This window comes from Sphaeramia orbicularis, chromosome 4 (assembly GCF_902148855.1).
Source record: "Sphaeramia orbicularis chromosome 4, fSphaOr1.1, whole genome shotgun sequence".
Classification (NCBI taxonomy): domain Eukaryota; kingdom Metazoa; phylum Chordata; class Actinopteri; order Kurtiformes; family Apogonidae; genus Sphaeramia; species Sphaeramia orbicularis.
In genome coordinates, this window is record NC_043960.1 from 15,800,577 (window position 1) to 15,826,263 (window position 25,687).

General features: G+C 36.3%; 2 protein-coding genes across 5 annotated transcripts; both read left to right on the forward strand.

Annotated features, from left to right (window-relative positions):
• The first annotated feature begins 5,767 nt into the window (after positions 1–5,767).
• glrx2 (glutaredoxin 2) lies at positions 5,768–11,120 on the forward strand. 4 transcript variants are annotated; one of them, XM_030132987.1, is made up of 4 exons: positions 5,768–5,805; positions 6,806–6,869; positions 8,055–8,231; positions 10,247–11,120. In XM_030132987.1, exons 2-4 carry the CDS (start codon positions 6,807–6,809, stop codon positions 10,409–10,411), a joined length of 405 nt encoding a protein of 134 aa, XP_029988847.1. In that variant the 5' UTR covers positions 5,768–5,805; position 6,806; the 3' UTR covers positions 10,412–11,120. The 4 variants fall into 4 exon arrangements, with proteins under 4 accessions (XP_029988847.1, XP_029988846.1, XP_029988848.1 ...); XM_030132986.1 differs by lacking the exon at positions 5,768–5,805 and adding an exon at positions 5,812–6,018; XM_030132988.1 differs by lacking the exon at positions 5,768–5,805 and adding an exon at positions 5,939–6,048.
• Positions 11,121–11,424: 304 nt separating this feature from the next.
• Positions 11,425–20,242, forward strand: uchl5 (ubiquitin carboxyl-terminal hydrolase L5). The gene is made up of 11 exons (XM_030132938.1): positions 11,425–11,626; positions 12,095–12,158; positions 12,238–12,343; positions 13,785–13,910; positions 14,902–14,963; positions 15,270–15,400; positions 15,606–15,669; positions 15,794–15,896; positions 17,658–17,771; positions 18,000–18,098; positions 19,869–20,242. Exons 1-11 carry the CDS (start codon positions 11,551–11,553, stop codon positions 19,911–19,913), a joined length of 990 nt encoding a protein of 329 aa, XP_029988798.1. The 5' UTR covers positions 11,425–11,550; the 3' UTR covers positions 19,914–20,242.
• The last annotated feature ends 5,445 nt before the right edge of the window (positions 20,243–25,687 follow it).

The following is a 25,687-nucleotide window of genomic DNA, read 5'->3' on the forward strand; positions in this document are numbered from 1 at the left end:
AGTAATCTACACCTGGCTTTTCTGCCTCCGTCCATAATAATATACATTATATAGACTAAATGTCATCTAAAATTAATGTTCATTTGCAACGCAGTACAGCAAACTATTACATGATCAAAAAACAAATTTAATTTTAGAAAAAAAAAAAAAAAGTCTCTCTTTTGAATATCTGGGGTCGCCAGAAATTTGTGATGTTAAAATGGGGTCATGAGCCAAAACAGATAGGGAACCACTGGTCTATAATGTGCCACAGCTCAATTTATGGGCTTACACTAATACTGATCCAAATCAGTGTGCTAAATGAAAACAAAAGCTCAACAAAGTAGTAATTAAACATTACTGTCAACGGTATTGATTAATGCAAATTTGGATATTTTTACATTCTGAAAAGCAGATCAGTACAGATTTAATACAAATCATGACCCATTTAAACATCATGATTCTCTCTGGCCTTGGTTTTGGCTCAGTTTGACCTCTTTGGATTAGTTCAACGAGACTTGGATTGAGCCCAGATCACCCAGACAGCACCCAGCCCTGACTGACAGGTTCCTCAGAACATAAAAATAAGGAGTCCGGCTACAGACTCAGCTCGATTCATGACTGAAACTCACATAGAGTGAAAAATCACAATGACACACACTTTACTTATCCGCATGATAAGTGCTATAGATTTTACTGTTAGCTTATTGATGAACTGACTAAAAATGAATTATTATGCACTTTGCCAATTGCCAGTTAAGCAAAAAAAACTCCACAGCACTCAATCAAGCTATAGCCAAGAGCTACACTTTGATCAATGGAGACCACAATTGAGATACTTCAGTATAGGCTTGTGGCTTAAAGTTGTTAACCGGAGAGAAAATACAGTCATGTGCAGAGAAACTGCAAATAGATGCATATTCTACAGATGTACATGATGGGGAAGCAAAATTTACAATATTGTGAGGCAGGGATTGAAAGACAGTGTATGACCAATTAGTTTATTGAAAGTCATGAGAATTTATTTGCCACAAGAAAATTGACATAATAGAAAATGTTTTTATTCTATGTGTCCTCCTTCTTTCTCAATAACTGCCTTCACACGCTTCCTGAAACTTGCGCAAGTGTTCCTCAAATATTCGGGTGACAACTTCTCCCATTCTTCTTTAATAGTATCTTCCAGACTTTCTCGTAATAGTTTTGCTCATAGTCATTCTCTTCTTTACATTATAAACAGTCTTTATGGACACTCCAACTATTTTTGAAATCTCCTTTGGTGTGACGAGTGCATTCAGCAAATCACACACTCTTTGACGTTTGCTTTCCTGATTACTCATATGGGCAAACGTTTCTGAAAAGGTATGGATAATAGTGTTAGGTATGATTATGACATCAATATATGTTTGGTTTCAAAACAATTGACGTAGTGCCTGCTGAGAAAAAACAACTAAATGTTCATTGTAAATTTTGCTTCCCCACCCTGTAGGGCTGACGAACTATCCACTACATATTTTAAAGTATGTGAAATGGAAACAAAAGACAATGTTTATACAGTGGACAGCAAAGAAAGAATGATATTTTAAAAAAACACACATACACAAAATAAGTATCCATTAAAATATGGATATTGAGCATGTCTTGCAAACATATGTGTCCTATTTAGAAGCAATAGCAGCTGCTTGCCCCATGTTTTAATTTGTCAAAGTGATGCCTTAGGACCCAATGAGAGTTACATGTGTGATACAGATCCACCGATGGCTGTTTTCTGCATTACAAATATGCTACAGCAAAAAAGACTGGGTACATGTATTGAGAAAAGCCAGTTCTTTTCTGATTTAGGGACAATTGAATGGATTTTGCATGAATATTGTTACCAGATAGAATGGACATATGGTTTTATTATGTGAATGATACACCACAGACTAGTGCTTACTGATTTCACAATACCATCTGAATGTGCTAATTAGCATAAATTACAGTAATACAAATTCCTTTATGTATGCATCATTGTATGCAGTCACTATGCCAGGAAAGTGTTTAGATGTTACGGTGGCATTTTCATCACATGCTTCATAAATTAGAAAGCTCTACTGCCCGCAGTAGAGCAAATACGTCCACCAACAATTTCTCAACAAATGCCAGTTCCACATGTCAGAATCTCATTGTAGCTTGAAATGTTTTTTCATGCCTCATTACCAAACTGTTTTACATTAGGAGGGGTGCCCACATTTTCCTGACTGTGCCTGAAATGGGACATGAAATACGCTATTTAGAATTCTTGTCAGATTTAAAGCTTTCGATGCCGTGTGTTAGTCAAACCTTTGGTGTTTGTGGCAAAAAAAAAATATGACCTTCTGCAGTAACATGCAACTTTTGAAGAATATGGCAGAGAAAGTGTAAACTGAGAATGAGTGAAAAGTTGTGATACTGAATCTCACTGGTAATGGAGAATTTAACACTTTGGAACTGTTCAGTGATATTAACTTGAATACAGTTAAAGAAATGACACCCACTAGTCACTTTTCCATTGACTCTCAAATTGCGCAAATATAACTTGCACGTAAAAATTTACCTAATGGAAAAATGACAATTTCGCCAAACGTCTCATTTTTCGATTAAAAATTTTTGCGCTGGCAAGAGGTGGTTTTTCGGGCATAGCGCAAAGGGTATATCACACAAAACTGCAATGGAAAGACCTTTTTTTGAACTAGAGTCAGGTGAATTTAAAAAACGGATGTTGACGTACGTTACAACAAACGAAGAAGAAGAAACATGTCGCAGTATGTGTGGACACACCAGGAAACCCAATCATTTTTTAATTTAGTACGAAACAGAGGGGTAATATATGATAATAATGAAGGTATCTGTAAATCAACACCATATTTACATTTGTCGCCATGTTTATGGAATGACTTATCATGCTATCTCACGATAATAAATAAACAAATCATCACGTTTTTGATTTAATGGAAAAACTGACATTACGCACTTCTGTTTTTTCGACATTTAGTAAATATCGGTAAAGTTTTGAACTGATGTCCAATGGAAAAGCAACTACTGTCATGTTCAATCAAAGTAACAGTGACAGGTGCTTTGTTCTAAGGATCATCTCTTGGATCTCTCTTCTGAATAAAAACAACATTTTAAAGCTTAACTTTCACCAGACAGATCCAATCCTTCTTGTCTCCTATCAGTGTGTGTCAAGAACCAAGCAGTTATTTTAGGCCCAATCAATATTCAGCACCGTCTTTCATTTTTGGATTTAACCATTTAAGGGCAACACTGTGAATAACTCTGATGCTGTGAATCGATTGTGAAAGATGCTTTTCCCCCTTGGCTTTTAAAAAGGAAACCTCTGTGTTGCTTCATCCAGTTTTTAGATTTGAGATTGCCTTCTGAGATATGGGTTTTACTCCAAGCTGACAAAGTAAATAGGAAACAGTTTTTTGGGCTAAAGATCTTCCATCCTCAATCCTCTGATGAAGATAAATGATAAATGAAGAAATCAAATGTGTTCTTAGCCCTCTGATTTTAATCCTGCTTTCTGAAGTAAGAATATGTCTAAGGAGTGCTTCTGTCTTGCTCAGCACAGCCCATTATACCATTATTATAGTCATTTTCAGTCATATTAGTCTGGTTGTTTTTCATGGCATGACAGCTATGACATGTTTTCATTTTTCCGACAATGTGAAATGTTAAGCACTTGAATATTTGACTGTTTCTTTGCCATTTTTATTTGAATATATTTTGTTAATATATAGTATGTGATATGTATGTATGTATTGACGATGGTGTTCATGTAAAGCAGGCTTCAGGCATATAAACAGACAAATAAAACAAACATACAGTCATGAAAGCATAACATACAGTTATGGTAGGTTCCAGAGTTCCGGGACGTGGGAAGTTTCCGACATCCAACTCAGTAAAATGCATTGGAACGCCTGTCCAAGCCGGAGGCCCTAGTTGCAAAGTGGGACCAGATCGAAGTACCCTGACCTCACCGCGAACTACAACGTGACGTCAACACAACACTGGCGGCGCATAGTGTGCAAGTTCGCAATAAAAAAAAAACTTTCACAGTGTATAATTAGCTCATCTGTCATTTCCCCTCTCCCAGCTCATTTGCATATATGAGAACATGTTGTGGACAGTCAAAATGCCTCTTCAGTCAGAAAACAAGTAGGAGCTTAGATTTGCAATCTCCATATTTGTTGTTTATGTTCAAATGGATCACCTGGAATACTTTGAGGTGGGATGTAGTTAACTTCAGGTGGGATATGTTCTTTCTCCGAGCTCTTTGGAATGCTGCATTAGTGCAGTGCAGTTAGTTTGTCAGTTAGTTACTGCATGTGCAGATGTACAGTATAGTTGATGACTCTGTTTGTCATTGTCAGGATGTGAAGGTTTATGAAATATGGAGCATGGAACCTGAACACTCTGACAATCTTATGTCCACTCTTAGGCTCATTATGCTGCATGCACTCTGTTGAGAGAGGACTCATAATATTTCCATTCTGTTACAAACCAGTTCATGGGTTGATTTTCCTCTTTAGGTGGCAGCTAGGTGGTGCAAAATCAGTAGGTCTGTATGTCTTAATTGGGCAGTTTTCACAGATCAAATCAAGTCTGTAGTGCTCAACCAAAGGTACATTTCTATGCTCACTTTCATGAGTTTTTACATGTATTCCTTGTAAACTTAACTTAATTGCAGAATGACGTCTGCCCAAAAAATTGACACTGTCAAATATTTTCATGTTCAGCTGCTGAAGGTGAAGGGCCAGCAGGTTCAACTGTCCAGGATTGCAGATTTGACCATATCTTTTTTTACAAAACAAGTACAGCAGAGCACACTACAACATCATTTTAGTCAGTTTTGGTCATATTCATTGCAGTTATTTTTCCTTTTTTTACCCTAGTCTTTCTTATCGATGCTGGTTATTTTGCATGGGTGGATGACAGCTATGATGGGGATATTTTTCTGTCAATGTGAAGTGTTCAGCACCTTAATATTTGACTCTTTTTATTTATTCATTTTAAATATATTTTAATATTATATTATCATTCTAAAAATGTCAACTGATTGATAACACTGGTCAACAACAAATTTATTGTTGAAGTTTTTTGAGCTGATTAAGGATAATTTTGGTGTGCTGAATCCAAAAATCACATTAATTTTGCTCAATCAGGTCAACTTTCTGAACTATGCTACATATTGGCTTTTTAACATTTTTGCTTACATTTATGGGCATTTTCACATCATATGATACAAAATTCTTTCATATTTCTGGCAATAAACGAGTTCTGAAGATTTTACTTTTGCCAATTTATGATTAATGTTTTGTTTTTTTTAATATTACAGGTGAATGAAATGGCTTCAACTAGAAGATCTTGCAAAAATAAGCCTGACGTATTCTGCTACATCTGTGGTGAATACACCATTGTACCTAACAGTTAGAAAATGATTTTTTTTCTCTTAAAACCTATTTTGGGTGAGAACTATATAAAAAAATCAACTGATAAAGTCACAAAAATGTAATCAATATTGTGAGAAGATCAAATTTTTCAAAATCAAATTAGCAAAAAAAACCTGACCTGATTGAGAAAAACAATGTCATTTTTGGATTTAGCGGTGCAAAATGGTCCTAATTCAGTTGAAAAAACCTAGACAACTTGCAAAAAACATTTTTTTTAGTAACCCAGTGTAATTAGCCCCCACCACCACCACAAAAAAATAATAAAAAAAATAAATAAATAAAAAACATGACGTTACGTACGTACAAACGCCTACTTGCTTGCGTCAGAAACTACTTCCGGTGTTCACGTAAGGTAGGCTTCAGGCACATAAACAGAGAAAATAAAGTGTGAAAGCAAACGCACAGTTAGTGGCACGGGTGGTGTGTAGCGATAGTACTGTGTCCACACTAACCGCATGTTTCATCCAGGCCAACAGCTCGATTATTTTCTTGCTTTTTGTTCTTTTTTCACTATGTTTGCTCGAGCAGGATGTCTCCCTAGAGCGGCATGGACCGGCTGCCGAAGGTCATTCCCGCTAGCTTGACTACAACAGCGGTTTGCTAACTAGCTTAATTAATCAACAACATATCATGAAAAACATTACTTGCATCTGTCACTGTATGTAATCATCTTTAGTTAGAAAGACAACACGGCCTGACAACGTATTCGGTTTCTTTGGCGTTAAGTAGGGTATGCTAGGCTACTCATGCTCATGCTGAGTGTAGTGTGGTGCATTTACATTCACAAACGTGTTTTTACAACTTTTACACACCATTGTGTCACTCTAGTATTAATCCGACCACTCACAGTATGTTTTATAGAACTAGATCCAACCTCCTTATTCTTAAACAAATCCTAAACGCACAAATTCAAGTAAATCACTGATGTCTGATTATTTATCGACATTTTTAGCTCCAGGTTTTCTTTGCACCCATCAAACGTGCTAATTATCAGTGGTGGAGCACATGTATGCAACTACTAGTTAATCCTGGATTAACTGGTTCCTGAACCGACAGTAAAGCTCACCTTAATAAGAAGCGAAATAGCACAACAGCAAACGTCGTGTTAAAATCAGTAGTTAAAGCTCTAATGATGATGATGGACGGCTTCATTTCCAGAACCGCAGTTATTTTTCTGTTAAAAATCATTTTGTTGCAGATAACCAGCTTTCAGTTCACCTCTTGTGATTTTTTCTCATTTCTAAGGTTAATGCATGGACATAGATTAACTTTTCTGTGCGAAACGTGGCAGTGATTTGTGTCAAATAATGTTAATGACTATATATTCACGTTATAGGATTTGTGTTTTTCAGGATGGGGAACTTTACATCCTCTACTGGGGGTCTGTCCAGCACTTCATGTGTACAGTATGTTCAGGTAAGAAAATCTGTCTTTACAAGGATTTAATGATATTAAATAATTTACTGAAATGTTTTATTTTTGCAGAAATTTAATGTTGAGGGTTTTTTTTTTTCCATTTATTTCTTTGACTTTTTATTCTCATTTGTTTTTTCTTCTTTTTTTTTTTATACCCAAATGTCTCTTCGTTTTCCTTTTCCCGCTTATTCAGTCATATCTAAAGCCAGTTGTCACATTGTCAACATGATTAACATCTTATAATGCACTGACATTTAAAAATGGAGCAAGTCTGGTTTGTAACCTGATGAAGACGGTGTTGTCTTAATATGTTCACGATTAATGTGGCAAGGTGCCTCAGACTTTTACTGACTGATTTTTTTTTTTTTTTGGTAACAGTCCCAAGTTGGTTTTAAATGTACACATACTTTGGGTGTGTTTTTTTTTTTTTTTTTTTTTTTTTTTGAATTTATACTTGTACTTTACATCTCAGGAGGAAATACTGCAATGCACTTGACTACTACTTGACTTTAGATACTACTTATGTTGTAAATTTATATTAACCATATAAAATAAATCCACAAATGCATTATTATAAATATACTCACTAGTATATACAATAAAATGAGCTCCAGCATTATCATCTGTAACTGTAAAGCTGAACACAATGTTGCACATGCAATAATTATAATTCAGTAATGTGTATTATTCTGAAATAAATCATTCTACACACTTTCGGTATTTTAAGTGCACTGTAAAGCTAATACTTGCCTCCTTTAACTTTTACCAGACCATTTTCATGCAATGGTATTTATATTTTACTCAGTTAAAAGATAACCACTGCTGTGTCCATGAACCTGACCCTTTCACAACAGCTTTATCTTTACAACCTTAGTTTGTCTGTTTTTTTTTTTTTTCTTTTTAAGCATCTCCTGACGGACAGAGTGGGGGTTAAATGGGAACTGAACTTTTAAAACATGAATAAATAACATAAAAGAATATTGTATTCCAGTGACTTCTTGTATCTAGCGTTATTTTATACAGCCTTTTTCACTAATCACACACTCACTAGAATTTAACCAAAGTAATAAGACTGAAAAACTTCTTGCTTTTGCCCTTTTCCCAGTAACCATTGTGGATACTGGTGGTTGCAGTCTGTTGTGTTATTGATATTTGATTAAATCATTTTTTTGTTTGACCTTTTAGGAATTGGTATCACAGAACTGTGTTGTGATATTTTCCAAGACCACCTGTCCTTATTGCAAAATGGCCAAGAATGTGTTCAATGAAATTGGTGCCACCTACAAAGTGATTGAACTGGACGAACATAATGACGGGAGGAGACTGCAAGAGGCCTTAGCTCAGATGACCGGCGCCAGAACGGTGAGAGCTGATGCTATATTTTAGGATTGGAATTTGAAATAACTTCAAGGCCTGTTATTTTAGTGTCTGTTAATAAAAAGAATCAAAGCAGGGATATTTGGCAGCTTGTGTGTCTTGGCAGTTGTGCATTAAAGTTAAATTTAGGTTGACTTGACTTGTTTTTGTTTAGGCTGCAGCTAAGAAACAGGTCCTTATCACTTGACTCAGAGAAGCTGCATCTGTGTTCAGATAAAAACCACAGTGAGTCATGGCTTTTTCAGACATTCACTGTTAATGCATGTTCTGTGAATCATGCATACTATAATCTGTAAGTTTCTGAACCAAAAATACATTTCAAAGCAGCATTTCTCCATAGCTCTTTACAGATGTTATAGTGATTTAAATGATGCAGCTCCCAGAACGTTTTTGCATTTACTCAACAGGTAGGAGGTGGGGGTTAGATTTATAAGACCCAGGACTTTGCCATCAGAGAGCAGGGTATGCATTGTGACTCCTGTAGGTTTTAGCTTTATTCAATACAAGGGCTTTGGTTAAGGTCTGGAAAAGACTGTGGCGGAGTTTCAGTTTTAACAAATGCATAAGCTATTTTTATCACATCTTTGCAGACCTCTTCAGTATTAAACTAAGCCTTGGTATCTTTGTTAAGTGCTGCCAGCGTCTGAACTTAACCGCAAAAATAATTAAATATTCACATACAGTATGGACTTAGTTTTTGCCTTAAGCCAACCATTAAACACTGATATGAACATAATTTTTGAGACACAGGAATGTAAAAAGTTCACGTACTGCATATGAACGTTATTTTTATACCAAGTATAATATATAGTATAATGTGTGGTTTTACTAAAACACAAGATGGCACCATTTTATTACAGTGTTGGTTGATTTCATGGACTTTTGTCAATGAGAATAACTTACATGACATTAGAATTATTGACCATTTAAACTATTAAATTACATTAACTTAAATTAAATTAATAAGTGCTGACAGAATATTTTACATGATGTTTTTGTATTGGCAGAGCCCATAATGACTGATAGCTTTTAAATTAAATTACTGACTTTGAGAGAAACGAATAACCCTAACAAATTAAGAGTCTACTATACACACAGTTTAATAACAATTACTGACTTTCAATGTGATGTTCAGAGATCCTTTTTCATTCAGTGTACTTAACTTTACTTAGATGTCAGAAATGGTTAATATCTACGGAATAATCAGATTTTTCTGCTCCAAACTATTATTATATCACACTGTAAAAATCCACTGTCTCATCACTTCTAATATGATGACTAATTTGTGTTAAACATCTACTGCATAGTGAAGTTCTAATGGGGAAAAAAACAACAAAAAACGGTGTCCAGCAGCATTTTCAAAACATTAAAGGGGTCATATTTTGCGAAACCCACTTTTATTAGTCTTTGGTTCATTTATTTGTGTATTTCGACCCTAATGGTTCAAAAAGTTTGAATTTGAACCCTCCAGGTGCTGCAAAGCTATCTTTATATAAATTGCGGCAAAAATGGAGTGGATTTCTACAACCAGTTTTAATTCCTGCTTAATTTGTTGCGTTTTATAACTAGTTATGTCATGACATTTGCACATATAAGGTCCAGAGTTCCGATGAACATTTTTCCGAGTACGCCATAATTGTTTGTCAGCAGCAGCGGTTGTAATGAAAACTGAAAATATGTCCAAACTTCGAGCTGATTTCCTAAAATGTTCAGTTTTTGGTTGTAAAACTAAACGCAAGTGGCTGAACAGGACAGAAAGTACAGTCAACATCCTGGGGGGGGGGGGGGCTTATTTGCATTAAGAGGGCCAGCACTTAAAACAACCTTTGAAGATGGACCTGTGGAGTTTAATTAATGAGGAATTCAGACCCAAGCATAGCATTTACAGTTTATGTAGACCACATGGAAATGTTTTAAAATGCATAATTCCATTTAAAAAAGCAAAATATCACTCCTTTAAGTCGTAACCCAAACTCCTGTGTATTAATGTTTGTGATCAGGTGCCCAGAGTCTTCATTAATGGAAACTGCATCGGAGGTGGCTCTGACACCAAACAGCTGCACCAGCAGGGCAAGTTGGTTCCCCTCGTTGAACAGTGCGCTCCCTGCTGTGCTGCAACGAGTTCTGAAGGCTCAGGCAGCGGACAATTTGAGTCCACTAAATGACTAACCGTTCTTGTCCTTTTAAATCCTCTCTTTCTTAAATGTTTGCTTGATCTTGTGGTACAGTTTCTACACTGTTTAAACGCTGCTATGTATTGTATTTATCAAGGTGTATTGGATACTTGATGTTAAGCTTCATACATGCTATATACATTTGTATCCACAGCTGTACAGTACCATTGAAAACCTTTTTAACAAAAACTGTGAATAATGTAACGACTTTTCATACATGCATGGTTGTGTTTTTTTATATATTGTTACAGTCATCAAGACGCATGTCCTCTCATTACACCTGCACAGGTTGACTGCAATTTCATGTCATTTTGTATGAAAAGGAGTTTATTTATGATCATTCACAAGGTCTTACAATAGCAGGGAAAGCACAGATTTTGGTACGAGTTAGTACTTATCATTGTCATAAATATGTTTAATAGAAAACTTTTAAATACAGTATTTGCATATGCTGGAAATGGTTTTGTTATTTGCTTGTTTTTGCTTTATTTACTGTTCAATATATTTTATCAGTGGGTATTTATTTACAGAATTGTTAGTTAAATGATTGGTTTTATTAAATAAGTATGAAAAATCTAATTTGATGCTATTAGTGTTATGAATGTATGTTTGAGTGTATGTAATAAGTATAAGGACGTTTTCCTAATGCCTTGAATGTATATTTATTATTATTACTAATAAACAGTGACGCTCCAGCGAATGATTATCTTTTTTTTTTTTTGTTAACTCAGCAAAAGATTCTTCATTCAAATTCACGCATATGAAGACGTCTTCGCCGAGGGATGCTTGTTTTTCTCACCTGCTCAATCCATTAAAAGCGTATATTATAACTTCTACAGAATATATCTTAAAATGCGATATTTTTTTTAAGTGTGGAATCGTGGATGTCATCAAATTCTTCAATACATTTATCTTTAAAAAATCGATTATATATAACTTCGGTCACTCCGCACGGTGTACGCTGGGAAAACAAATCGAGCGTACCCACATTTCCCACCGCATCGCATCACGCTGAGGTCACTCCAGAGCGTCAGTCAAATTAGCTCGACTAGCACGGCTGTGTTGCTAAGCTAGGAAGATAAGCATCTCGTATATGTGCTTAATAGGTTAAAATAACATCTTTGTAAAGAATGTCTGGAAGCGCAGGAGAATGGTGTTTGATGGAGAGTGACCCCGGAGTGTTCACGGAGTTGATAAAAGGCTTCGGTAGGTGGCTTTTAGCTGAATGCTATTTAGCTGCTCATTCAATGTAACGGAGATGCCCGACAGCGCCAGCTAGCTAGTGGCTAACACTAACTTAAATTAGCTAGTGTTAATTACCTGTGACAAAATACAGAATCTTTTATGAATAACGCTGGTACCTACTGGAGACAGTGCAACAGCAGCGAACATCTAAACACTGCTATCTGGTCAAAGGTTGCATGTAATTTGACCGACAAAGCTAAATTATAATAAGATAAGCTAACTTGCTAGCATTACTCAGCGTTCAAAACAACGGCGCGTGAAACAAACACGAGCAATGACATTTGGTGTGCATGGATCTGCAAAGGAATAGTACAGTGCTCAATTATGTTAATCGCAGAAAGTTTTAATTAAACGTAAGAGTAAGATGCATCTAGTTAATTAGTCATTGCATGTGTAGATGTGTGGTTGATGGTTGTTTGTCATTGTCAGGATGCAAAGGAGCGCAGGTTGAGGAGATCTGGAGCATGGAGCCCGAAAACTTTGACAACCTTAAGTATGTTTACTCTTTTAGACTCATTATGCTGCGTGCATTCTGTGGAGATAGGACTCATCATATTCCTATTTTGTTACAGACCAGTTCATGGGTTGATTTTCCTCTTCAAATGGCAGCCAGGTGAAGAGCCAGCAGGTTCAATTGTCCAGGATTCCAGACTTGACTCCATCTTCTTTGCAAAACAAGTAGGTCCAACCTCTGTATGCCTTAATCGGGCTGTAAACTTAGCTTAAATGCAGGATGATGTTCAGAACTTGATACTGTCAGATGTTGTCATGTTTAGCTGCTGAAGGTTTCTCAGTATTACAAGTACGTTACTGGCATTCAGGAAAATTCACGCAATTTTTTTACAAATGCACTGACAAAACTTGAAGCCTGTGTATAAATAGTACATAGTGGTTAAATTTCATTTCTGATTAACAACATGCTTGATGTGCTGGACATGTCATTAATACAACATCTATAGCACACATTATTGACTGAGGTTCAAGGTGACTTTATTGATACCCGTAGGTAGATGTGTTCTGCAGTCTGGAGAGGGCATCTCAAACATTATACACAAAAAACATTAAAACCACAGGACACATACAGGAGACAGATTAAAAACAGCACAGTCAAAAGACATGGCCAGGTACTCCCAGCAGCTCACTGATCATGGTTAAAACAGACTAAAAATTAGTTTAGTTTATTTCAGACACAAACATTACAGTACAAAACATAAGGAAAAAAATAAAACGATATAAAAATAAAAAACTGAATAGTAGAAAAAGGAACAACTGTTGTGCCTGAAAGTGAGTAGGAAGAAGCCACTGCTTATACAGTGCCCCCCCCCCCCATTCCAGTCCCCAGACTGTTAGTGCCTTATCACGTTATACAACATAAGATTGTGATTATCCATAACACACCCCTACAAACCTGTACACCCATACACATACAGTCACATACACACACACACACACACACACACACACATACCAATTTATATCTACATCTGTACACCAACCAAAATAAATAGATAAAAAAAAGACACAAATAAATAAATGTCATCAGATATCAGTAAAAATGCCAATATAAAACCTGTTAAAAGTATGATAAAAACCAGAAGGTTTGAAATAAGTTATTTAAGAAGTTACTGAAATTTTTTCTCATGATTTGACTTTATTGGATCTTAAAAGTCTTCAAGACAGTTCTCACTATCGACATATCACAGTTATGTTAGAAAGAGAATCTCTGTTATAGAATAGAATAAATCTTTTTTGTCAGTGTCACAGGAACAATGGAAATCAGTTTAGCGCCTCTGTTCTGTTTAGCAGCAAAAACACTTTGCGCAAAAAAGGACTATAAAAATATTACACAAAGTACTGAAAAATTTAGGCATGTCCAAAAAGCTACAGGAGAAAATATTGAATATACATATTCAACTAGAGTACTACTAAGACTACCGAGATATACAGAAGCTAATCCTATTCTACAAATGAGAAATGTGTACAACAAATAAGGATATGTATAGGTAATATAGGATATATACAGGTAAGAATAGAAAAAAAACTTCTTTATGCTTTATTCAACATTATATAATGGAGTTCTTAATGCAAACATCTGTGTATGTTTTGTGTGTGTTTTCAGGTCATTAACAACGCCTGTGCCACCCAGGCGATAGTCAGCGTCCTCCTCAACTGTTCCCACTCTGACATGCTGCTTGGAGAAACACTGACAGAGTTCAGAGAGTTTTCACAGAGCTTTGATGCAGCTGTACGTTTGTTGAGTTGTTTTTTTACCTCCGCCAAGGAGGCTATGTTTTTGCCAGTGTTGGTTTGTCTGTCTGTCTGTCCATGTGAAAGATAACTCAAAAAGTTATGGACGGTTTTGAAAATCTCAGGAAATGTTGATACTGGCACAAGGAACAAGTGATTAAATTTTGGTGTTGATTGGGGTGGGGGGTTGGGGGGGGTTGACGACACTGATCTGCCCTGGCGGAGGTCTGCGCTCTCCAAGTGCTTTTCTAGTTTTTTATGTTTTTGTGTGTTGATTGAAGTCTCTGTTTTTCTCGTGGATTGAGTGAATTGCATCTTTCAGAACATTTATTTTAATGTAGATAGACCTATTGATATATTGAAGCTAAACTTCCATCTTAAGTGCATTTACATAAACATTATCCTTTTGAATCGTGATCTCTTCTAAAACTAATGTCACTACTGTTTTTTTTTTTTTTTTTTTTTTTTTAAGTGCTACTCATTACCGCCGTCTCCATGCTTTCCCGGCACTGGCAGTTTTATCCTCTTACCTTGAAAACTGTGCTGACTCACTTATCTGTCGCACTAAGAGCTAGATGATGCTCAATGGGATCCTCAACTTATCCTTTAATTTGGAAAGTAACATGTAAAGCGAGTACTTTCTCTCTTCTTCATTTAGGTTATGTGTATTTACTCATTACCATCTTAAGATAGATTAGAGACACTAAACAATATCTGTGGGAAAAGACAGCCATAGAAATGTTGGGCAGTAGTAATCTCTGTGCATAGGGGTTATAAAAGTAACTAAGTGGTCATTTATTTTAATTAGGAACCATAATATTACTGAAATTAAAATGCTGATGTGGTCCACAGTTTCTTACCATGTAGAGATAATGAGTATAATCTTGATTGTGTAATTACTTTCCATTTGGTCCTTCATAATATTGCTGCAACTTTTAGGCTGATCTTATTCTGTCAACATTTTAATCCTGCATCTTCGCTCCCCTCAGATGAAAGGTTTGGCTCTCAGCAACTCTGAAGTGATCCGACAAGTTCACAACAGCTTTGCCAGGTAAGCCCCTGCACACACAGTTATCATATCCAGCTGGAGAGGCTCTGTTTGATCAGCTTCATGTTATTTTTAGCTCCTCATTCAAATTCAGCAAAAAGCAATTGGTCCATTTGTTGCTAATGCTCCGTACAGTCCTTCATGTAGTGATTCTGTAACAGCATTTTTTTTTTTTTCTTTCCTTGACACATCACTGTAATTGTATTTATTCTCATTTTTATTGTGACTCGTTTGCAGACAAAACACACACAGGCTGTTATTGGTTTATCTTGTTAAGTTCTTTTTGTGTTTTTTCTTTTTTTTCTGTAGACAGCAAATGTTTGAATTTGATGCAAAGTCATCAGCAAAGGATGAAGATGCTTTTCACTTTGTGAGCTACGTCCCTGTAAATGGTAGACTATATGAACTGGACGGACTTCGAGAGGGACCAATTGACCTTGGTATGCAAAATGATAGAGTTTTATTTTTTCTGTTTTAAGGTTGACAGTGTGTGTATTTGAACATTTTAAAGATCTTTGTGAAAATGGATGTAACCAATGTCCCTTTAGTCTGTGTGTTTTATTGTGATTTACAAAATACGCTTGTATTTACTCTGTTTATTAACACATTCCGTTTTATTAATTCTAATGATTTTTTTCCCATTAGGTGCTTGCAACCAAGATGACTGGATCAGTGCAGTCCGTCCAGTGATTGAGAAAAGAATACAGAAGTAAATAATTATTTTATACTTGGTGATTATTTTTATTTGAACACTTAAGTACATTACAAATACATTTTCTATATCATTATGTATTAATCTGCAATGACTGAAATTGTATTGCTTTGTTATTTAGGTACAGTGAAGGAGAGATCCGATTCAACCTAATGGCCATCGTGTCAGACAGAAAGATGATATACGAGAGGAAAATCGCAGAACTTCAGACCCAGCTTACTGAGGTGAGGGAGCCTCCACATCAGACAAACTATCCTCACAGTGGGTCGTCAACATGAAGTAAACATCAAATACAACGCTCAGAATTGAGAGTCTTAAGAGTCGCAGATCGATAGATGTACTTTATTTATCCTAAACTGGGAAATTACAGTGTAGCAGAGGCATGGCACACATTCAATAATAATATAAAACCACAGCAAACATGAGTAAAGAAAAATATAACACAAGAACAAACACTATGCACTGTACACTATAAATTAGAAGGATAAAAAATCTGGGTAGAATCTGGATAATAACTGTAATATGCTGAAAAATAAGTAATATGCAAAACAAGTTGAAATATTCCAACCAGGACTGTGCAAAAATATAGGCTCCGGGTCTTGTTTCGCCATAAAGAAGAGGACAAGATTGTTTGGGAGACTTTTTTTTTTTTTTTTTACAGAATTTTGTGGAAATAGATTTATGGATATATTCAGAACTGTGTTGTAGCAAATGTTTGACACCTTCTACACATCTCTTGTACTGAGTGACAGTTTCATCTCATGTGCAGTGGAGGGTGACAAGGGATTGGATTTCTACTCCTGTCTTTCCCAATGTCAGAACATTGACCAGTAATGACTCTTGTCCCTTTCCTGTGTTTTATTTTTTTCAGAGCAGGGTTGTTTTAAAGGAGTGATATTTAGTTTTTTTTTAATGGAATTATACATTTTAAAACATTTCCCTGTGGTCTACATAAACTATAAATGCTATGATTGGGTCTGAATTCTTCATTAATTAAACTCCACGGGTCCATCTTCAACCCTATTTTTGAGTAATGACATGAGAAATGTCCTTTTGAGCGCTGGCCCTTTAAATGCACATGCCCCACTGCCTCCAGGTTGTTGGCTGTGCTGTGCTGCTCTGTCCTGTTTAACCAACAACTGAACATTTTAGGTATTCGGCTCGAAGTTGGGACAAATTTTCAGTATGGACAACAACCACTGCTGCTGACAAACAATTATGGTGTACTTGGAGAATTGTTCGTCGGAAGTCTTGGCCTTTATGTGCAAATGTCGTGATATAACTAGTTATAAAGCGTAACAATTTAAGAAGGAATTGAAACGGGTTGTAGAAATCCACTCGATTTTTGCCGGAATGAATATAAAGATAGCTTTGCAGCACCTGGAGGGTTCAAATTCAAACTTTATGAACTATTAGGGTCTATATACACATATAAATGTACCAAAGACTAATAAAAATGGGTTTAGCAAAATATGACCCCTTTAAGGTAAAGTAATTATTTTCTGCCTAAGTAGAGAAATGAACACTACAGGATTCCCAAAAACAGTCTGTAGTAGGTATTACAACTGGCTGACCTTCAAGACAGGAGTTTCATTGGTACCACACCTGTTTTCACTGCTGGGTGTCACTGTTAGATGTTCTCCCAAATGTGGTCGGTACATTACCACACCTAACACTGACGTCACATCAGGGTGTATTGTACATACTGTAATAACATATCTGTGTCAATACAGGAAGGTGCAAACTTAAACCACTGGAGGGCAGCAGAAACAAAGCTGTTAACTGGTCATGGGTTGGGGAAAATGGACAATTTAATGAAGAAACAGATTTGACATAATATGTGCCTTTGGGGGAATACTAGGAAATGGAAATGAGATGGAAAAACTTGTAATCAGGAAGATGTGAGAAAAGGACTGAAATTTTCGACATAAATTGATCAAAATATGAATATTGAGCCTTTTTTTTCTCCTTTTTTTTCTTGTTAGGATGAGCCAATGGACACAGACCAGAGCAGCACATTTCTTAGTTCCATTCAGTCGGAGATAGCAAAGTACCAGCTCCTTATTGAAGAAGAAAACCAGAAACTTAAAAGATATAAGGTGGGTTTGTCTTTACCAATGTATTAATCACAGTTACAATTTAATAAACATGTTATTGTCATTGGTCAAGTTGTGAACTTTTTATTTGTACCGTAATAGTTTTCTTTTTCTCCCATCATCAAAAGTAGCATAAAAAGCATGTTTTGATTATACACTCGATGTGTTATTATTTTCTACTCTACACACATCTGTTTTTGTCTGTTTTTCACTTGTTGTGCTTTGTAACAGATTGAAAACATTCGACGAAAGCACAACTACCTTCCTTTCATCATGGAGCTACTGAAGACGTTGGCAGAGTACCAGCAGTTAATGCCTTTGGTGGAAAAGGTGAGGCTGAAATATTGTCTCTTCCTGCACCTATTTGTCATTATCAAGAAGTTATTTTCAACATTGGAACAAATATTTGAAGAATTTTGTTGTTTAATTAGATTTTCTCAGCAAAGCACTAAAATAGCCATTGCCGACTTTAAGAACTGTAAGACCCACCATGAGATCTGAAAATCATTTTCTGCCCTCCAAACCCTCCAATTCCCTGTTGATATACACAGCACTATGCAGAAGTCTTAGGCCACCCTTTATGTGTTTTTTTTTTTTTTACACAGTTGTAATGAGCATAATATATTTATTGAAATAAAGCAAGATAGAGGGAAAATAGAGGGAAACATTGTGCACAGCATTGAAAACTCACAAAAAATAGACACTAAATGGCTCCTACAGGACACAGTTTGTATTTAATGTGGTTTCTGTCTCAGTGATTTAAAAAGTAGCCCAAACAAGAAAAACTGAACATATGTTGAACTAGAAGCACTCAGAGAGCGCAGACCTCCGCCAAGGCTGATCAGTGGCCCCCCCTGTGGGCCCCCCCCACGCCAAGGAGGTTATGTTTTTGCCAGGGTTTGTTTGTTTGTTTGTTTGTCTGTCTGTTTGTCTGTCCGTTAGTGTGCAACATAACTCAAAAAGTTACGGACAGATTTTGATGAAATTTTCAGGGTTTGTTGGAAATGGGCCCCCCCCACCCCCGATCACCACCAGAATTTAATCATTTCTTCCTTATCCCATTTCCAGACAAACAAACAAACAGACAGACAGACAGACAGACAAACCCTGGCAAAAACATAACCTCCTTGGCGGAGGTAATGAAACCCGGTGTAAAACACTAGAATTAGTTCAATTAAGTGCAAAGTAAGATCACACTATAATACAAGATACTTCAGTTGGTGTGTTTCTGAAATTTTAGTTTTAATGCTGTTTTATCTTGCGTTGTTACAGAGACTGAGAAATGTTTGCACATTATAGTATATTATTTTACTGTTGACAAAACAAAACTACTTTTGCCTAAAACTTTTGTACAGTGCTGTATGTTGTAGACAAATGAAGAAGAACATGTCATTTACATTCAGCAGCTTATTTGGTTCTTTGCACATTTTCTTGTAATTTAAATATTCAATCATATACAGTCGCGGAAAAAATTATTAGGCCATCAAAAGTCATCCAAAACAATGGCTATGCAATCAAGTATTAACTCCTGTATGTATCATGTGACTAAAACACACAAAAAAGAAAACATGGAATGTCTAAAAGCACTATTTTTGTCAAGACAATGCCATAGATATTGATGTAAGAACTGAAGTGGTTTTGGTTATTATCAAGAAAACATGGAAAATGGGTAGATATCAGCTCTGAAATTAAACTCTTATGAGCTATTTTTGTTGTTATCGTTATATTTGTCCAAACAAATGTACCTTTAGTTGTACCACACATTAAAATGAACAAGAAATTAAAGAAAACAAGGGTGGTCTAATACTTTTCTCCGCAACTGTATATTTCATGATAATCGCTCTGGTTTACTTCCCATACTCATGAATGAATTACTGAGCTGCAGCAATGGTTTTGTAGGTAATGGAATTGTTCTTTGTTTATTCTGTCCACCAGAGGGCACCATTTATGTGTCTCAAACATACAAACTGCATCCATGATTGTGTTTCCAATAAAATATCTGCAGAGTATGTGCTCAGATTAACAAACAAATTGAACAAGTCTTTGATATTGTATCTGACATATTGGATAGCAGTGTAATGTCTATGTTTATCTCACCAGGCAAAGGAGAAACAGAGCGCCAAAAAAGCCCAGGAGGCCAAATGAGAAACTCACACAGTCCACATCAGCAGAGAAGCATCTAAATACACACAAACATCAACGAACCTCCAGCCACTCCTCCATCAGTGAGCCACAGATAGACGCTGTACATCATCTGTCGTATTCCCGTTAATGACCGTGGATGGTCTGCAGTACTGCTTCACTGTGGTTTCCTGTACAGACAGAATCCAAGAACTGCACTGCACGAGTAGTAGAGAGGCTGAACACGGCGTCCATATGTGTCCATCAGCTCTTCATGCATGGTAGAAGGAAAGATGTGCTCAAATTATGTTCTGTCTTATTTTCATAATAAAATGTCTAGATGTTTGAATACAGTTGTTTGGTAAGGTCATCATGATATTTATATTTTCATATCATGATATTTATTTTTAATGGATTTTGTCAGTTGTTTGTCTGTGTCACAATGGCTATTTCTTCTGTTTGTTACATAATGTGGGCTCTTTTCAATGCCACCTGTGGGGACAAAATATACATCCTCATATTGTAAATCATTACATTTGCAAAGTGACATTTATTTGAGCTTAAGGTGAGGTGTATTTGGGTGGGATAAATCAGTGCAAGTCAATGTAATTGCCTTTAAACACATGAAACAACATGGAAATGGTCAAAATTGTTTTTTCTGATAAGACTTTGAGAAGGAGATTGCTGCCATCTACTGGTCTACCACTGAAAGGACGATGTGTTTATTGCATATCGCAGGGTAAATACAGGGGTTGGACAAAATAATGGAAACACCTTCACCTCAAGATGATAATGCCCCAATCCATACAGCTAGAATTGTTAAAGAATGGCATGAGGAACATTCTAATGAAGTTGAGCATCTCGTATGGCCGGCACAGTCCCCAGACCTCAACATTATTGAGCATTTATGGTCAGTTTTAGAGATTCAAGTAAGACGTCGATTTCCACCGCCATCGTCTCTAAAAGAGTTGGAGGGTATTCTAACTGAAGAATGGCTTAAAATTCCTTTGGAAACAATTCACAAGTTGTATGAATCAATACCTCGGAGAACTGAGGCTGTAATTGCTGCAAAAGGCGGACCTACACCATATTAAATTATATTTTGTTGATTATTTTGTCCAACCCCTGTAGACTACTAATGGAATCTAATTTGAGTAATTTCCAGATCTGTGTGCGAATGCAAGAAATGAAGACTATTTGGAAAAATCAATCTCTTTAATTTTCTTACTCTTCAGGCCATCAGCTTTTTTCTGTTTTCTGAAATCTAAGGAGTAGAATGTAATTTGGTCATACATTATGAAAGTGGTGAAAATTATAAGCTACATTCAGGGGCAGGTTCCTTTACACCTGGAGTCATGATGTGTTTTGTCCAACCCATAGTTTGATAGACTGACAACAACAAGTAATAAATCTCCCAATACACAGAATAACCATATTCACAAGATAAACATTAACTATTTGTGCCTAAATGTCACATTTTGTTTGATAAATGTACTGAAAAGTCTGAAAAATTGAGTCTGTAATGGGAACTAGAAACTGTGGGTAATTTGGCGTGTTCCAAACTGCTAGGAGGTAGAATAAATCTCACTTGGAGTTAACTACATCCCACCTCAAAGCATTCTAGATGATCCATGTTGAACATAACCAACAAATACAGAGGACTGCAGATCTGAGATCATATTTGCTTTGTTACTGAAGAAGCGTTTTGACTGTCGACAGTAATGTCTTCTCATGCAAACGAGATGGAAGAGGCTAAGTGACAGATGAGCTAATTATACATTATGAAGTTTTTTTTTTTTTTTCATTGCGAAGTTGTGTTGACGTCACGTTGTAGTTTGCGATACTTCGATTTGGCCCCACTTTGCAACCTGAACTTCCGGCTCTGACACGCGTTCCAATGCAATTTACCGAGTTGGATATCGGAAACTTCCCACCTCCCACCAAGGTTATAATAATTTTGGCTTTTTCATTATAGTTTAGTTTTGACTATTTTTTCCTCTAATTCAGTTAGTTTTAATTCGTTTTTAGAGCAGGTTTGCTAGTTTTTATTTTCATTTTTTTCTAAATGCTTAGTTTTAGTTTAGTTTTAGTTTTGTCGTATCTTTTAAGCAGGTTTGCTAGTTTTTATTTTCATTTTTTTCTAAATGCTTAGTTTTAGTTTAGTTTTAGTTTTGTCGTATCTTTTCTCTTCTTCTCCATCGTATTCAAATAAATCCAAGACAGGACTCTGCTGCTTTCTCCCAGCTTTAGTCTCCATTTTTCCAGGTAGAGTGGGGACCAGAAGACGACTGGAAACCACAAGTGACGGACCATCAAGTGTCGTATGGTGCCGCTAGCTAAAACTGCTCAAGCGAAATAAATCGATTTTGTATCAATCTGACGTTGACAAAGACGAAAACTAAGGGAATTTAACCCCGTAATTTTTATACGTTTTAGTTAGTTTTGTAAGCACACAATACAGTTCCGGTTCGTTTTGGTATTTTTTCTTTTAATTATAGTTTTTATTTATTCCAGGTAACGAAAATATTTTTTCAATTCTAGTTTTCGTCATTTTGTTAGTTTTCGTTAACGATGATAACCTAGCCTCCCGCACTTTGGAACGCACCATTAGTGAAGCTTTATAAAAAATGTCAGATAGGACATGACCCCTCCTACATTAAGATCTTGGATGTAGACCTGATTTTTAACATGAAGAGGCCACAAAGAACAGCTTCTACATCCTTATAAGTGCATCAGTAACACTAGACCAGTACCTACAGTGACTCACGTGGTTTCAGAAAAGCCTCCTGTAGCTCTACGTTAATGTTTTGGTCATTTGCGTCTGTAACAGCACCTGTGACTTGACCTGTAGATCAACTTTTGGTTTGTACAAGTTGAACAGGATATAATTAACAATGTGCGTCCAAAGTCCTGCGTAGTCTGACACATCTGCAGTCTACACACTAAAATGGACCATGGCCCCTTCTATTTTCAGCTCCTGTGTTTACATACACACCTTAAGTACTCTTTGGGTCTGGTCCCAGTGGTCGGTCGCCAAGATCCATCGTGGCAACAAATGAAAACGCACATGTTTGATTACCAACAGAACAGTGTCTGTTTTATCCCGATAGAATCTGAGGCCACGTGCATGAACCAAGTATTTATTATACAACATTAAAAGTGTTCCAGTTGGTTGGACACTGGTGAATACCGTCATCGCCTGATTACAAGACATTGCTTCCTCATCAAACTTTTAATAGTTACGTGCTTACAAAAGAAAACATTCTGCAATGAGGGCTGAGGGTAACAAAACATGGAATGTATGGTGTGGTAGGCATGCAGAAAAGAAGAATTAACCCTTTCATGCATACTGGTCACTACAGTGGACAGCTGATCAAAGGTGTTTTCTTGTATATTTATGGATTTGTTGTTTTGTGCATCATCCCATACACTGCAATTCATACCATTACTATAACTTTGCTGTTCTAGATAAACCTGATCTGCAGTGACATGTTTGAGCGGAAAAAAAATTCCTAATTGTTGCTAGCCTGTAATAAACAGTTTTGTTTTGTTTTTTTTAAACAAAAAGTTGTTTGTTTTTTTGCATATTATCTCCATGCAGGTATGTTAAAATGTGAGAAAACATCAGATTAGCAGCATTAAAAATGTTTTTATTTCATAGTTTTCACGTAGTATATCAGTAAATACATGTTTCTTTGCCTCTAAAATCAAACGCATCGTGTCCAGCTGAGTGGACATTTTTGTAACTCCATGAAAAATAGATTCATAAAAAAAATCCATCGCATTGTTTTTTTTTTTTTTTTTCATGCCGAAAGAGGAATAAAAACACTCCGGAAAAAAAAATCTTGATTAAGGTTCTCATAATTCATGCATGAAAGGGTTAAAGATAGCCACAAGTTCCTACGTAATGAAATGTGTGCTTTGTATGCCCTGAGGCGAGTTTATTTTTATTTATCATTATCGGATACAGTCTTAGGTCCAATCCCCAATCCCTATTCACCCCTTGGCCCCTCCCCCTTACCCCTACAAATCCATTTTGTGTGTTCACGTGAAGGGGTAGGGGTGTCCCGATTCAGAAAAAGTTGGGGGGGAAGGACTGTTTGGTCCTCGAAACTGAGATATTTCAGGAACACCCTACAAGTGGAAGGGTAGGAGAAATTTCCCATAATTCTGTTCGAATCATCGGCAAGGTGGAGGTAAACACAGCCAAAAAGTGCAGCAGTGTGACAAAAGAAACGCACAAATGTACGCATTTTCTTCGTAAATAACTTAATCATTTGATCGACCGTTTAAGGCCGTTTCAGTGTGTTATAGATCGCGTTTCTGTGGTTTGCGGTTGATAGTTGCGAAAAGATGCCCGGTTACAGCTGCTGACGGCACAGAGAATTATTTCTCAAACAAAGTGGTCGCATGTGTTTATAGCAGCATCGATATCTGCTCATGACATTACAGGTCTCCAAGAGTAGTCATGTCGTAGGGAAATATTTCAATCACTACCCCTTACAGCTCTGTTTCAAGGGGTAGTGACAAGTGCAAGGGGCAATGGAGGGGAGGGGTAAGGGGGAGGGTCAACGGGTGAATTGGGATTGGGCCTTAAAGTCGATTAAATACAAGTCCCAAACAGTAATTCCAAAGCAACAGAAAGTAAAAGTGTTAAAATATGTTCTCTTCCTCACTTCTCTTATTATGTTTTTACATGTTGTGAAAGTGCCAGTTCCCAGAATCCATCAGGAAACTGTTTTGCATTACCTGCTATTTTCACACTAAAATTCCACAACAGAAAGTGGGCATTTATATTCATGTACTGAATTTCAGAGTCTAGAGCACAGGTGTCAAACATCCAGCCCACAGAGGAAAAACCAGCCCACTAAAGGGTCCAGTGCCGCCCACAGGCTGAATTTGTGACATGGAAAATATACACTAATAATATCAGTCATTTTAGTTCAGGTTCTACAATCAGTCCCATTTGATCTCCAGTATGTCAGATCAGTACAATACTGTCATAATAACCTATAAATAATGTCAACTACAAATTCTTCTCTTTGCTTTTGTGTAAAAAAAAAAAGAAAAAAAGTTACATTACATGAAAATATTTACATGTACAAACTATTCTTTCTCAAAAATGTGACAAACATGAACAACATGAAATGTCTTAAGAGAAAGAAGTAAGTATAATTTTACCAATATTCTGCCTGTTCCTACTTGTTTTGTGTATTTGTAGATCAACTGTGATCTGTGAGTTGTAATGCAGATGAGAAGCTGAAATATAATATTGTTCAAATTGCACTTAAGTTTCTTCATACATTTCATTTTTTCATGGTTCATGTAATTCACATTTCTTTAAAGGATAGATTGTGGATATAAACATGTTCATCACGTAGTTTTACTTTTTTCACAAAAGATTGGAGTTGACATTATTTATAGGTTATTATATTATTAGGTAGTGGACGTGGCCCCTGAAGTAATTTGAGTTTGACACCCCTAGTCTACAGCCATGAATTTTTAGCACAAGGGTGTCAAACATACGGCCCGCGGACCAAAACCAGCCAACGGGATGAATTAAAGTGCAAAAATAACACAGAAGAATATATATTAAATAGTGTATTTTTCAGTTCCAGAGGCATGTTGGCAAATATTTTGTGCCTTTGTAGATCCACTGTGGTATTTAAGTTGTCCTGTACGCATTAAATGATTGAATTGAATTGAGTTGAGTTGAGTTGAATAGAATAGAATAGAAAAAAATAGCATAGAATAGAACAGATCTTTATTGTCACTGAACAATGAAAATCAGTTTCGCA

Coding starts and splice junctions, on each gene's coding strand:
- glrx2 (XM_030132985.1), top strand. CDS start 6,583: ATGATGATGATGGACGGCTTCATTTCCAGAACCGCAGTTATTTTTCTG. Junction 6,699..6,805: donor GATTTTTTCTCATTTCTAAG/GTTAATGCATGG, acceptor TGTGTTTTTCAG/GATGGGGAACTTTACATCCT. Junction 8,232..10,246: donor AGATGACCGGCGCCAGAACG/GTGAGAGCTGAT, acceptor GTTTGTGATCAG/GTGCCCAGAGTCTTCATTAA.
- uchl5 (XM_030132938.1), top strand. CDS start 11,551: ATGTCTGGAAGCGCAGGAGAATGGTGTTTGATGGAGAGTGACCCCGGA. Junction 12,344..13,784: donor CCATCTTCTTTGCAAAACAA/GTAGGTCCAACC, acceptor GTGTGTTTTCAG/GTCATTAACAACGCCTGTGC. Junction 15,897..17,657: donor TTCAGACCCAGCTTACTGAG/GTGAGGGAGCCT, acceptor TTTTCTTGTTAG/GATGAGCCAATGGACACAGA.